Raw genomic sequence first — 15,012 nt, 5'->3', positions numbered from 1 at the left:
CCCAGCGTATTTTTCTAGTTTCAGGAATTTCTATCCCCTGACTTCATTAACAGAGGCATATTATTAAATTCTAGTGTGAGTCTTCATGATCTTTTTCTTTGGCAAATACCCACACTTCCTGACTCATCCTGCACTCTTCAGTACATTGTTAACCTGACTGAACTTTGATCTTGTCATCCTCTTCCCTCAAGACTGCAGAGTCAGGATCTAATGTCTGAGAGTAAATGATCCAGTTTGAACTTGCCTTTTCAAACTTCTTTTCACTGCTCCTATTTACCTACTATTCTCTCCAGGCAAAATGAACTGACTTGTTATCTGCCATACATGCCCTTAGTTTTTCTATTGTACTCCCTCCCTTTGCCTAAGCATGTGATAAATGCTCTTCCTTCTTTATGTCCAAATCTTATTCAACTTCAAGACATAGTACCATCTGCTGGGGCTTAATCTTTTTCTGACTCAACTCCATCTTGATCACTCTGATGGTCCTTAACATTTTCTACCTTGTAAAATAATTATTTATGTGCTTTTAAGAATGTTTACTTATTTTTGAGAGGGGGGGGAGGGAGGGGCAAACCGAGAGGGAGACGGAATCCGAAGCAGGCTCTGAGCTGCCAGCCCAAAGCCCGATGTGGAGCTTGAACCCATGAACCGTGAGATCGTGACCTGAGCCAAAGTCGGACGCTCAACCGACTGAGCAACCCAAGTGCCCCTATAGTTATCGATGTGTTTCTTATATCTTCCCTATTAAGCTGTAAGAGCCTCAATGACAAGAGCTATCTTGTTTTCATCACTGTATATCTACAGCATTTAGAAGAAGCTTGCACATATGCTTAATAAAATTTTCAGAATTAAGTCTCAGTACTATTAATAGCTCTTTTAGAGGCACCTGGGTGGCTCAGTCGGTTGAGCGTCTGTCTTTGGCTCAGGTCATGATCTCACAGTTCATGAGTTCAAGCCCTGCATCAGGCTCTTAGCTCTCAGTGCAGAGCCCACTTTGGATCCCGTCTCCCTTTCTCTCTGCCCCCCACCAAGTCACACTCTCTCTCTCAAAAATAAATAAAACATTTAAAAAATAGCTCTTTTAGATTCACAAAAATGGAAAGGAGTAGAGACCCTAGAAGTCATCGATTGCAGTGGTTCTCCACAAATTTTCTACGTTAATATATCTGGTTAACTCACGTGTGCAATGAGATCTTAAGGGAATATCCAGATATATTTCTTTTTTACACAGACTCTAGGATATGTGTAACTGGGTTCCCTAGCTACACCTACCTTCTCTTTCTTTTATCGATATTTGAAAGATGCAGTTGAAAGGATGCTAATATAAATGAATTATCTCATGAATTACTCATTACAAACCATGAGTGCAAATAACTTCTCTAAAATTAGAGAGTTAGAGGCAGAAGTAGGATTAAAACTCAGGTTTCTGCCTCCTTGTCTAGTGAGCTTTCCATGAAACAATACTATCTCTGATCACTGCTGCTAGAAAAAAATCCCAGTCTTAGTAGGTTATTAGCATTACTTTCCTTCATGTGGGTGCATACTTATAAAGCTTTCAAAAATCATTCACAAACTGGTTTTTAAAAAATTCCAACAAGCTTCCAGACTCTTTTTCATCTTCTTTTCCTACCCCTGCCCTCCTCCATTTGTGGAAATTAGATGTATGGTGCTTTAACAAAGAGAGCTTGATTGATGTTGTGTTACTGTTCAACAACAGTTCTTGCTATTAATTGCTTTATAATGATAATTACATTTAGGAGTACAAGATATTCTCTTTTCTAATTGGCTATTACTGGTGAATAGCAGCTTGTTACATAACAGAAGATTGTGTTAAATAAATAACCACAATTACAATGCTGAGGTCCTTCGCTTAAAAAACAAATTGCTCTAAGTTTTTGGATAAAAACACTAAAAAATTTTTTTATAAGGCAGGGTTTCTATAATTACTTGGGGGAAGATTTGTCTTTCAGTTAAGAAAAAGCATGACATGAGGACAGTGTTAGGGAAACCAGGATTCAGAACAGGCATTTCCTTTCTTTTAAAAATAAACACATTTAAAAGCTTTCAGCTCCTCAGTCAATACAAACAAACTGCAGATTCAAATGCATCAACTTCTTCCCACAGTGTGACATGGAAACAGAAAGGCCTCTCCAATTAGCTCTGATAAAATATAATTGCAAAGCCCCACCAACTACATTGAAATGTTCCCATAGATAAAGCCAGGGGCTCTTCCTCATTTGTGCTGCATGGGACCCAGTCACCACTCAACCAACACCAGGTGCCATCACAGTGTGGCACTGTAGAAGATGTAGTGACACCAAGGTGTATGTGACAGTCCTTATCCTTAAAGGCTTCCATATAATAAAATCAGGAGTATGCCTCAATTCAAACTGCAATGTTGATTAGTTTGTAGTTATTTAAAAGTTATGTCTAGACTTTTCTAGTAGCAGTTATCATAATAATAATGAGCTTAAACAACCTGTGCAAGGTCACACAGGTTGTAACTGGCAGTTACTTCTGAATCCACTTTTTTCCAATTCCAAAGACCCGCCACAGCTTCTTATGATACATCCTCAGCAACTGCTTCGCTCCTCCCTATATTCACTGCTTCACTCAACCTCCCAAAAAGGTAGGACTTAACTGCAGCATTTTTGTCTGTTTTTTTAAATTTAACTGCAGCATTTTTATGATGAAATGGGAGACTCAGAGGTTCAATAATTTTCCGCATGTTCATAGTGCTACAAAGCAGCAAATTCACAATCAGAATCCAATATTTCAGACTTCGAATCCAGTTTTTCCTCCCACACATTTTTACTCAATGTATTAATTCAAAGGTACGAAAACATGGGAAAAGCCCAACAGTATCCCACATTGACTTATACCAGTTGAAATATTCTACCACTTCTCCACTGTTGATACCTCTTCCCCAAAGGAAGCAAAGGTTTAAATTCTGTTTAATTTTAGAAACTTTACTTGGTTCCTAGAGCTAAGATGGCACCCAGCCTCAGCTGACTAACTTACAAATAAATGACACAGGCACAAAGAGTAGTGGCTGAGTTGTAAACAAGGGCACAAGAGTGGTCAAATCCATCTCCACTTTTGGAAAAAGGTGCCCTGCTCACGTTTGGGTCAATGAGGTCAGTGGAAACATACATTTCAGGAAGAGGCAGCAATTTGTTAAGATGCCTTCAGTGAAATACCAATCCATTTGGAGTTTATTAAATAAATCATAGCAAAACTGAACCCCAACTCTATGGCAAAGTTCTCCAAGAATAGGTAACAGTAACATTTAAAGATTCAATCATTGGAGATGGCAGTATACTATTTTGTATCTATTTACTCATGGATTTATGTGTAGGAGACAGTATAATTTTTATTACGTGAATCTGATCGATATTATCTTCAATTGTTCAAGATAGGAAGTGTATGGGTATGTGTTATGGAGGACAGCACTGTTCTTTTGCACGAATGGAAGGTCTTTGTCAACATAATGAGAAGTGTATGTAAATTCTACGTCTGATAGTCCAAGTAATCCCTCAACAGAAACCTGGTCATGAAATAGAACACAATAAGGTTGTAGCACTCAAAATCATCACCTGTATCACCTGTGGCACACGTGCCAACGATGTGCCCATACCTGTGTCTGAAACGAGTCACCATTTATTTAAGACCAGGCTACTGTATCATCATCTCACTCATCATTTCAACATTCCAGCAAGACAGATAGGATTTTACCCATTTTACACATGAGAAACTGAGGTTCAGAGGCTGATTACCTTGTCTATGGCTGGTAAGTAACCAGGATTTGATCTTACATTGGCCTGACTTCAATATGTACACACATCCTCTTTTTCCTATAGCACATTGCCTTCCTATAGGAACATTAGCATTGGAACATAATTAGGTCTAAGGGAAGTCTGTTTCAGACGTTATCCAATGGAATGTAGTTGCTATGAGACATCATTATAACAGTAAGTAGGATAAAAGTTCTGTTTCTGTTGCTGTGTGTCCTTGTGCAAGTCACTCTTGTACCAGTTTCTTGCACTAGTTGTAAATGGAAAGGGGATAATACAAGTATCCACTTCAGGGATGTTGTGAGGATGAAATGACCTAAGACTTGTGAAAGCATTTGAAACAGTACTTGGCACAGTTACTGTTCAACAAATATTAGCAGCATCATTATTATAATATCTTCTTTTATAATTTCCTCTTAATATCCTGCAAGCTAAGCTAGTTCCCAAATACTTTTATAGGAAAATAAAGGATGTTCTGAAGGAGGTTTCTATAATTCTTTTTCTTCTGTGACATTCTCCAGCTTGTACCTTGCAAGGCCATCCCAGTATGCAAGATTATCTGAGCTTCTTGCTGACTCTGAACATGGGTGTGTGTTTAGGGAGCTGGGGGTGAGGGGGCAGCACGGGGTAGGGGTGAGAAAGGGTATGAAGATAATATAAAAGGCTTTCAGAGCGCATAGTTGCAATACTAGTACAGAGCACAAGCAGACACCCTGACAACTCCCGGGAATGCAAGGACAGCCTAAATAGGTATCACCAACACATTCCTAAGCTTCTCCCCGGTTACACCACAATTCAGACTGCTTCCTAAGTAAATACAGAATCAGAAAGCAGGCAGTTTCATCGTTCATTCAGGCATATCTTTATATTGAAAACAACTAATAGTTACTCAATTCCAAGCTGCTAAAGGGAAATGTGCTGGCATGTCATAAATACATAATTGAATGAAATAATCACAACTCTGCAAGGTAGGTATTATATTTTCATAAATGTAGCAGCATAGGCAATAGTCATACACAACTGATAAATACCAGAATTGACATTTAAATACAGTTTTTCCAAGATAGGGTCTAGTTCTCTCTCCACTGTCTTGTCAAATGTAGGAGACTGGATTTAAGCATTAATGCTAGAAATAAGATGACAAACTGGAAAACCAGATAACTGCCATGCAGATGATGGGACACCAATTTCAAGGTCTATGCAGCAGTTCATTAAGTTATGGGTTCAAGGTTATAAAGGACAGATGTAAAGTATTTTCTTAATTTAATCATTATCCATACAACACTAATACTTTACTTAAAAAAAGACTGGAAGGGCACCTGGGTGGCTCAGGTCATGATCTCACGTTTTGTGGGTTTGAGCCCTGTGTTGGGCTCTGTGCTGACAGCCTGGAGCCTGGGGCCTGCTTTGGATTCTGTGTCTTTCTCTCTGCCTTTTCCCTGCTTGTGCTCTCTCTCTCAAAAATGGATGAACATTAAGAAAAGAAAAAAAAAAAAAAAAAGAAGAAGAAGATGACTGCAAAGTTATGTCAAAAGGCTAATTATGACTACCTGTGACAAAATATCATCTTCATGATGATATATTCTGCATTTTCTAGTTGGTATGCATAACTTTCATAAACCTAACATACACTCAGTTTTTTACTTGATTTCAATTCCTCTGCGTAAAATAGCTGCCATTCGAAGTACTCTGAACAAATTTCAGATACATTTTAACCATTAAACTGCTGGAGTGTTCACTTCATGCAACTCTGATAAGCACTGGCATAAAAGTAAAATAAGACAACTCTTACCCTCAAGAAGTTCACAGTCTACCAGGGTAGACAAAGCTACCAATAAATAACTACAGTCTGCTATGGTAAGTGTGATAATGAAGATGTGGGAAGGAAAGCAGGGTGACTGAAGATGAGGCTGGAAAAGTAGATTAGAATCTTAAATGCTATGCAGAGAATTGAGATTTCATTACATAAGCATTAGAGCCACACTGAAGATTTGAAGTGAAGACGCATTCATACATTTGTGTTTTGGAATATGCATTTAAGGAGGCAAAAGTCAAGAGTATGTGAGATCAACAGGAAGGTTTTGCAATCATCCAGGCTAGAATTCATTTCTTGTTAAACAATGATTAAACACTGACAGGGTTCCAAGACAGGCTTGGGTAGACAAAACCAAACATGTCAAAGTTCTGGTCCCCAAGAACACAGTTTAGAGGATGGGGGACACAGTAACTCAGCAGCAATGGTGAGGGTTAGAAATAGAAGAGTGGCTAAAGAGATGAAGAGAAAGAACAAATTCAAAAGATTATTTCAGGCACAGAAAAATAAGACCTAGTAACTGGTCAGGTTCAGGACCTGAGGGCAAGATAGGAATCAAGGATGCTCCCTAGGTTTCTAGCTAAGGCTTGATGCTACCTATCGAAATAGCAAATATAAGAATGAGGAGTTGACACCACCCGCTACCCCCATTCCTTCTAGAGATACTGCAAATGCGTTAACAAGGTCTCCAGAGGAAACACACTCTAAATCCAAAGTAGCATTCCCATGATTGTCATCTACTGAGCATGCATTTGCAGGGAAAAAAGTTAACTCTGGCGGATTGTAATATGGATGCACAGGTTAACCCTGTCACAAATCACCTCCGTCTCAAACATTTCCTAGAAGTATTGTCAATTAATAAACTATATGTACTATCTTACTGCCTCTAACTAAAAACAGCAAAAGAAAAAATACCAGTAATACATCCCAAAGTGTGAGAAATTGAGTCCATTTACCGTCTGTTGTAAACTTTAGAGGACAATATGAAATCCCAGTTACAGTTCAAATGTATGCAAAGCAGTGTTGTGCAAGATCGGGGGCTTTCCTGGTGAGGGACGGAGGCTCAGATCTCAGGTAAGGTGCTATCCCTGCCTGCACACCACTCAAAGATTCATTCTAGCAGAACTCTTCTGCTCCAGGATATTAAGTACACAGGTTGACATTTTAATTAGAACCATAGTGAAACCTCCTAAAAGAGGCAGTTTTCAGGAAATTAATGATTTTACAGGGAAAGATATTTTTGAGAACCTAAGTAAATGCTTAACAAAAAAATATGAATATAATTTCAGTATCATGGTTTCCAGCCGAAATTTGTATCACACTTTGCAGGCTTTGAAAACAATTTAGATAAAGTTACAGAATAATACATAGATTATTAAGGGGATTTTTAGTGACAACCTTACAAGAAAGACATAAAACTCAGTCATTAGCTCTCCCATTGACTGATAACAATTAGCGAGAATACTTGTCAATTATGAACCACAGTGAGTTATTTTTTTTTCCCAGATACTTCAAATTCACTGCTGCTCCATACTGTCGTCGAAAAGAAATTGGAACCTAGAATTATGCTTTATAGCATTTACTTAATTCAATCCAATAGTCATTTAAATATTGGTCCTTGATTAATGATTTTCTCACAGTAGGTAAGCACAAGGGAAAAGGACATTTATATATTACTAATAGGAGTGTATGCTGACGTCTTTCAAAGGGAAAAATCTGGTATCTATTAAAATTTTAAACCTGTGTTACCTTTGATCCTGCAATTCCTCAAGAAATTCGTTCTTTGCCAGAGGGGAAGGATATGTATATGAAGTTGCTCACTATAAATTACTGAAAAACTAAAGCCACAGTACATGTTCATTAATAGAGGAATGGTTAGAGTACGGTACATTTGTATTATGGAATACAACTGGTAGTCTTTAAAAAAAAAGAAGCAACAAATATACTGACATGGAAGAAATATACAGATAATTGGGAGAGAGGGGGGTGCAGATCTTTGAGCTTACATACAATGATCTCTTTTTATTTTTCAAAATCAAAACAATACAGATGTGTGTCATCTAGGAATATGTCAGAAAGAACACACAACAAACTTTTAACAGTCATTATTTTGGGAACGGATTGTGTGGTGGAGGAACTTTCATTTAACTTACACACCTCTGAATGGCTTCAAATATTTATAATGAAAAATTTCATAATTTTAAATAACTAATGATATCTAATTGTCCAACAATGTTTTTGGAAGAAACTCCCAATTTTCCTTTTTATGAGTTAATCTGTGGGATAAATTCACCAAGGATGTCATCTTTAAATGTTAAACAGGGAGCCCTCTGAACTTTGAGAATCTGGAAAACCTTAATAGTATCTTACCACCAAATAAGAGCCCCCAAATGAAATGGTCAGGCGTGGGCTTAAGTATTTCAAGTCAGGAGCCTATCAAAGATTTCTTTGGTAAAGGTATTAAAATAATTTCAGAGATAGGTAGTTCCACTGATGGGCAGTGGGAGGAGACTGCACTTTATCTCTGTGCTGAGATAAAAACTCAAAACTAAATGTCAATTTAATCGTGAAAACAAAAACAAAATAACCAAAAAAATCTCAAATAAGGCCAGAGAAACTTTAAGCCCCCAAACCATGTCAAATAGAAAAAGACAACTTGTTGGGGCACCTGGGTGACTTGGTGGGTGAAGCGTCGAACTTCAGCTCAGGTCATGATCTCAAGGTTGGCGAGTTCGAACCCCCGTGTCAGGCTCTGTGCTCACAGCTGGGAGCCTGGAGCCAGTTCTGTGTTTCTCTCTCTGCCCCTCCCCTGTTGGTGCTCTCTCTCTCTCAAAAATAAATGAACATTAAAAAAAAAAAAGAAAAAGACAACTTCTGTTAAATTACACAAGACAAAAAAGAAGGGAGGCGGGCGGGGATAGATGCACTAAAGGTAAACGAATAGGGCTCGGCATCCTCGAGTCTCAGATCTCAGGTAAGGTGCTTTCAAAGTTTGGCTTATTATCTCTATAGTGGATCAGAGGCCAACTTCAAAGACAAGTAGCGTCAAAGTAGTTGCGATGATTTTCATAACCACCTTCAAATTTTCTCTGAAGCCATGACTGCAAAATACCATTTCCTTTCCTCTTTCTCGAAGAACTCAGCCTGGGTCCACATTCAATCCTGGCGATCGCCTGGGGCGGTCAAGAGCTACCAAAGAGGCTGTGAGAGACACTTTCTCTTCAGATGCCGCTCTTGCCAGCAATTGAATAAATCTGTAGAGTGGAGAGAAGTGACCAATCTGCAACCGGAAAACCGCCCGAATACAAGTAAAACATATCTCCCGAGGCCAAACCAAGCAAACCGAGGCGGAGGCAGGATACCGGAGAGGAGAGAGCTAATACCGGAGTTACAATCACACATGCGCGAACGTGACTTGACACACACCCACCCGGCAGCAAGCGCAAACCTGGGAGCTCCAAACCGAAGAAAAACGCTCAGGGAGCTTCTCTGGTCGCCGGGAAGCCCATTCCATCCCATTTTCTTTTCCCTACCCAGACAGCCGTCACCAAGTATCCGCTTCCGACCCCACACCGCCCCGCTGGGCCCCTCCCATGGATCCCTGGCGCTCAGGTGGCTTTAGAGCTGGCAGGCTCCTGGGGTTTGCCTGGCGGTCAGCTGCAATCCTGGTCGGAGAGAGAGGGAAAAAGACCACTTACGGTTCAGTGGAACCGTACTCACCCTCATAACTGACACTCCCAGATTCGCTATGGTTGCTCTTGCAGTCCTCCTCCCCTCGGGCAGCAGCCCCCTGGGTCTCGGGAGCAGCCATTACAAGGCAGACGAGAAAAGGGAGGGCAGCCGGGCGAGCCTGGAACCAATGGAAACGCGACTGGAGGCGAACCCCCCCATCACCGCGGGGTTTCCTCCACGTCCACGCCTCGCCATCACGTTCTAGGCCAATAGGACACGGAGAGCGGCGTCTAATCCCCGCCCCCAACCGCTGATGCCACGCCCCCTTCCGGGATGGAGCGGCCCAGAACTACAATTCCCAGCGTGCTGTGGGGACTCTGGGACAGGGAGGGCTGGAAGAGGCGCTGGCGGGCGGGGGTGCGCCGGAGAGTACCCAGGCTTGTAGCTTAGTTCAGTGAATCAGAACAATGACTGCGCCGCCGGGTCCCCAAGAGCGCGTCGGAGGACTGTGAGCAGCCGCCGCCGGGAGAGCGGCGGGCGGCGCACCCTCAGCGGAGCGGTGTCACCGCCGGGCTCGGGAGCCTCCAGCGCAGACCTTGCCTAGCGCTCACAGCCCGAGCGGAGCCGCGGGGCTTCAGCGTTGCAGCCGCTACTCGGGAGCTGTGCATTGTTGTGAGACGGAGAAGGCGCGGGGATTACAAAGCCGGAAGACCCCGGACCCCCCTTTAGCCATGTGGATACCTACGGAGCACGAGAAATACGGCGTGGGTAAGTCTCCGCGGGGCGAACTTTTATTCCGCTCTGGCCCGAGCGGGTGCGCATTTCGCGTCCTTGCCCCTGCGCCCCTCTCGCTCTGCCGGGCTGAAAATGCCTAATCCTGGCATCGCGTTGCGGGTTTGGGGCTTTGCCGAGCCGGCTCCGGGCAGTGGGGTATGCGCTGGGGTCTCGCCCTTCACCGCCCCATAGGTGCTCCCCGCACCGGCTCCCGGAGTGCCGGGACGGCTGGGGGAGCGCGCGGCCAGCCCTCCTGCTGCGGGCTCTGCCTGCGGAGTTTGGAGTGGCGACGGGGCGTGTGTGAGTCAAGTTGAAGAGGAGGGTGAACGGCGTTCCGCTCCTCTCCCTCCTTATCTTTCTTCCCCAAAGAGGGCAGTGGGCTGCAACGATTCCCTGGGGTGGAGAGAGAGACAACAAGTATTGCGCAGAGAGAACACCCCCAAAACAGAAGGGGAGGGGGGCGCAAAACCTTCCCTCCGGCTCCCTTCGACATTCCCGGAGTGCGGAATGTGGCACTGTCCTCAAAGGAGCCGCTCTGACAGACCGAGCCTGACCCTAGCTTCCTTCCTCCCTCCTATCCCGGGTTTATGGGGTGTGAGTGTTTAGGGGCTGGGGGGATTGGTAAATTTCAACATCTGCGCCTCTTTGGTCTTTCGAGGAGAACGGGTATTTCAGCAATGCTTTTACTTCTGGCCACCCTCTGGGCCCGGGGTAAGAGCGTTGGGGGTTGGTGGAGGACAGCTGTGGAGTGATAATGGGGAAGGGGAAATCAGAAAGCTTTGGGTCTTCGAGGCGAGGAGACAGCTTTTAGGAAAGCACTACCCTGACACTGGCTTTCGGAGGAGAAGGAACAGGGTAATGCTCGCTGTTCTGTGCAAAGGTGAACAACAAAGGACATTAATGTTGACTGATGAATACAGGAGTCTCCCTTCCTTTCCCTCCTCCCATTTCAGGCTGATTACAGTTCCTGTTTTTGTTGTTTGATTTCAGCTGGGTCGCCCCTTGACAGTTACTCCTTTTAAGGTTGTGGCTATTAAGAAGCCAGGCTCTCTGACAAGCCTGCAGCGGCCAAATGCAATTATAACCTCTCAGAAGGTTTAACAGGGAGAAAGCATTTTGGATTTTACTAACAGTCTTTATTCCCTATAATGCCCCGTTCTGCTGATTGGTGTACTTTTTCTTTTTTTAATTGGGTACAGATCTAGTGATTTAGACGATGTGTAGGTATCTGCTTCTGTTCTAAATTAATTTCCCTGTAATTTAGACAATGTGGAAAGCCTTTCCAGGGAATCTTAGTCATAGGAGATTTTTTTTTTTAAACTTTGCATGGGGATAGGACTTTGGAGTCCACTGAAAGGACTGTAAGATTAAACAAAGTCAATGAAAGCTAATGAGCTTTCTTTCTGTTTGTGACTGTTCAGCAAGACAATAGTTTGTCCTGGACCCACCTTTGGGAAGGGGTTCCAGCCTTCCCTCTCTTCAAAGTGTGATGGGAACCTTTGCCAGGTACTGTCCTGGCAAGGAGTATATGTTGGTGGTTGTTATTTTCCTTCTGTCCACTCTCCCCCACCTTTTTGGGTAGATTAACCCTTGCTGGGAAAGACATTGCCTTTGCTGAAATGGTGAGGAACTGGAGTTTCCCCTTGTCACTGGGTTTAACACTCATTGGAAGAAACACAGACCCATCCAGCAACACTGTCCCGCTTGGAGTCGATCCCAGATGTTGCTTTCTTCCAAGTGTTAAATTATACAGATTATGGATGGGATTTATTTTCTTGATTTCTTTATGTGCCAGGTCACAGCTGGGTGCTGGTATTGATTAGTTTTTCTCTCGCCTTTCTTTATAAGCCTTGGGCAGAGGCTTAAAACACACTCTGGGATTTCCTGGAATGGCAAACCGGATATTATCGGTCAAATGTTTTGGGCTGCAGCAGACACCTTGCTTTTGGGTGGTTGTAATTTGGTTGCAGAGTAGGGGGAGATGGGAGGGTGAGCTCAGCGTTGGGAAAAGGAGGTTGAGATGAGAAGTGAGGACAGAGGTGGGTCTGCTCATTTATACAATATCACACATACAGGAATGTTAACCATCTTTTATTATTAATTTTTGAGCATTTGGCTTATGGAATGCTTAGCTGTTTTTTAGAATCCATCTGTTAAGCGTGTGCATTTGTGCGTGTGTGTGTGTGTGTGTGGTGAAAATTTTGCTAGGATGCTTAAGTGTGGACTTTATTTCTCACCATGGAGAGCACTATTTGTAGCTGTCTATGCTGCAAGTTTTTTGTTTTGTTTTAAACCTTGGTTAGTGCATGTGCTTTCTTTTCTAGTTTTTATAAATACGAAAGAAAAGATACTTTATAGACACAAATGTTTGGCTGATATCAGGTGTAGTAGTAATGTAATTCCTCATTCTATGAAATAAATTAGTCTTTGTAACTTGGAATACCTGAAGTTTTAATGCAAATTGTATATTTTTCCAATGATGCTTTTTATCCACCATCAATTATGTATGAGATAATTATGTGTCTTTATGTTTCAGTTTCAAGCAACATTGTAAATATGGGTAAACTTTCTTAAATGTCATGCCGTAGTAAGATGTATCAGAGATAGAAATTCCTTTTCAAACCTGACATGTGGGCACTCTCCCCACCCAATTGGTGGATGGTTTTAAAACAATGTCTGCTTAATTTTATACCAAAGTGTTCTGATTCTAGGGAATTAGAAGATATAAAGATAAAGCTGTAGTCCTGAGGGAGAGGAGACCTTGTCTCTTTAAAAACATATTAGTAGGCACACATATTTTATCTTGGGAAATTCTGGGTAGCTCTTGGCCCAAAGCTAGACAGTGCTGCCAGCTGGGTGACCTTAGGTAAGTCACTTAACGTTTCTGAGTCCCAGCCTCTTGGTCAAATGAGATCAAGTTCCTTCCCAAATTTCTTTAGAGCTCTTCCAAACAAATGTGTCCTTTGGCTAGAAAGATACCTCTATGGTGTAGAGATTGTTATAAAGAAAGACACTTCTGTTGTGACACATCCCGCATGGTTTTTAACCAGGATCAAAGGTAAGCAAAAGCTACCTGGCAGGCTGCCAGAACCAAGGTGCTGGTTGTTCATTTTTCAATCTGTTTGATTCTTTCTCTCTAGTAAGAATTCCACACACAGTGCCAAAAACGTTCTTGGTAGCCCCCTCACAAATTTCCTTATGATCACTACCTGCTTCCTGCATGCCCTCATCAGACATCCCTCCCTTTCCTCCCTTAAAGGGGTGGGAATTAGTCACAGAGAAAGTTATGCTAGGACTGTTGCATATATATTTCTGTGTTCGTTTATTCAGCAGCCATTTTTGCACAGGGTTCCCAGGTGAGCTGGCATATCTCACTAAGCTGCAAACTGCACCTCTCAACCCCAGCCAGATGTTTTACATGTGTGCGCCTGGTTAAGCTTAGAGGGAGATTATGTGCTGGATTGATCAGTGCAGAAAATTCATGAGCCTGACAAGAAGCAAAACTCAGAACAAGCTGATCTGAAGGTTATGAGTGTCATTTTAAAAATGACGTATTTAGTACTTGTGTCATCGAGTCCTCAAAAGAATTCCTGTCCTCCATTTCTCTTGAAGTGTTCTGCTCTCATTCAAGTACGAATCCCATTCCTTTTTAAAGCTCCATTTTAGGGGAAGTGATACCTTCTATTATTATATGGGATCTTTATGATACCTTTTCCTTGAAATGGGTGCTTTAATGGTAGCTTGTGTGGAAGAGTTGGAGTGAGTGTACCTGTCTTCTTAGCTGTTTTCAGTTTCTTAGGTATTAGTGTCTTAAAATGTTTCCTCTTTGTGGTACCATGGTGTATCCACATAACATGTATGGATAAATAATGATATGCTGCCCGAAATTGTGACATTTAGAGCCTGGCACAGGATTCTATTTTTTTTTTTTAATTAATTTTTTTGAGGGTGGCGGGAAGGACAGAGAGAGAAGGAGAATCTCCAGCTGTGGGGCTCGAACTCCTGAATCATGAGATGTGACCTGAGCTGAAATCAAGATTTGGTTGCTTAACCGACTGAGCCATCCAGGTGTCCCCAGGATTCTACACTTAAATGGAAGGTGAAGAGGAGTGATTTATATCGGTAGGCCAAGTACCATTGAAGAGCTGTGCAGGCAGCAGGATGGCAGCTGATGTCCTTCAGCTGGCGGCTGCCTGTGGGAATGGCGTATACACATGTTTCCCTCTTCTGGTCATTCTACTAAGTGAAGATTATTTCACGAGGCCCTAGAAACACAGAGGTGCTGCCTTTCCTCTCTTTATTCTTGTTTTTTTTTTTTTCTCTTTCCCAACCCCTCCCCCCCACCCCCTGCGCCACCCAGAGGTGGTATGGTAGATACTGCAAAGGAGATTATACAGATTTTGAGAAATTTTAGACTTTCTGGTCTCCAACTCTACTCTTAAGGAGACCACATTTTCAGAATTATCTTTGGATGTCTGGATTTCTAGCATAGTGACTTGATGCTGCAAGCATATATGGCAGAGTAACATCAAACTCTAAGGAAACCCAACTAAAATTCTGTAACCATAACATATTAATACCATGTTTTAGAGTTGAAAAAAATACAGTGAAGTTACTTTGTTCGGGTATAGTCTCTGAAACAGAATGGTAAGTTCCATTTAAGGGATGAGGAAGCATCTTCACAGAAATTAAGTGACTGATTCTATGTCGTGGCTTTCAATCTTGTTTCGGAAATATACTGAATAGAAGACAGTTTTATTAGTCCATATTATCATCCATAATAGGAAACACCTTTACTTTTTTCATCTAATGTAGATACACAAATACCATTAGCACCAGCCCACACACATACAGTGCAATATTTGCTCATATTCTGTGTGGTGTTCTATTCTTTATCATTAAAAAAACAAAACAAAACAAAACTCATCGCTAGCTTGACTTAATGACTCCTTAATGGAT

The 15,012-nt window shown here is 42.1% G+C and overlaps 2 protein-coding genes across 11 annotated transcripts in view; one reads left to right on the top strand and one right to left on the bottom strand.

Moving 5' to 3' along the window:
- ZNF277 (zinc finger protein 277) overlaps positions 1-9,469 on the bottom strand; it is a 112,165-nt gene extending 102,696 nt beyond the window's left edge. The window contains exon 1 of one of the 3 annotated variants that reach the window (XM_045495358.1): positions 9,328-9,469. In XM_045495358.1, the coding sequence (XP_045351314.1) occupies positions 9,328-9,418 (91 nt within the window). In that variant the 5' untranslated portion in view covers positions 9,419-9,469. The remainder of the gene's footprint in view (positions 1-9,327) is intronic. The other 2 variants (XM_045495359.1, XM_045495360.1) reach the window with 2 other exon arrangements.
- A 170-nt stretch (positions 9,470-9,639) lies between these two features.
- DOCK4 (dedicator of cytokinesis 4) overlaps positions 9,640-15,012 on the top strand; it is a 438,192-nt gene continuing 432,819 nt past the window's right edge. For 7 of the 8 annotated variants that reach the window (XM_045495356.1, XM_045495351.1, XM_045495355.1 and 4 more), the window contains exon 1: positions 9,653-10,047. In XM_045495356.1, the coding sequence (XP_045351312.1) occupies positions 10,011-10,047 (37 nt within the window). In that variant the 5' untranslated portion in view covers positions 9,653-10,010. Of the gene's footprint in view, positions 10,048-15,012 lie in introns of all 8 variants that reach the window. The other variant, XM_045495353.1, reaches the window with a different exon arrangement.

Source organism: Leopardus geoffroyi, chromosome A2 (assembly GCF_018350155.1).
Source record: "Leopardus geoffroyi isolate Oge1 chromosome A2, O.geoffroyi_Oge1_pat1.0, whole genome shotgun sequence".
Taxonomy (NCBI): domain Eukaryota; kingdom Metazoa; phylum Chordata; class Mammalia; order Carnivora; family Felidae; genus Leopardus; species Leopardus geoffroyi.
This window is presented reverse-complemented; position numbering and strand designations above follow the sequence as displayed.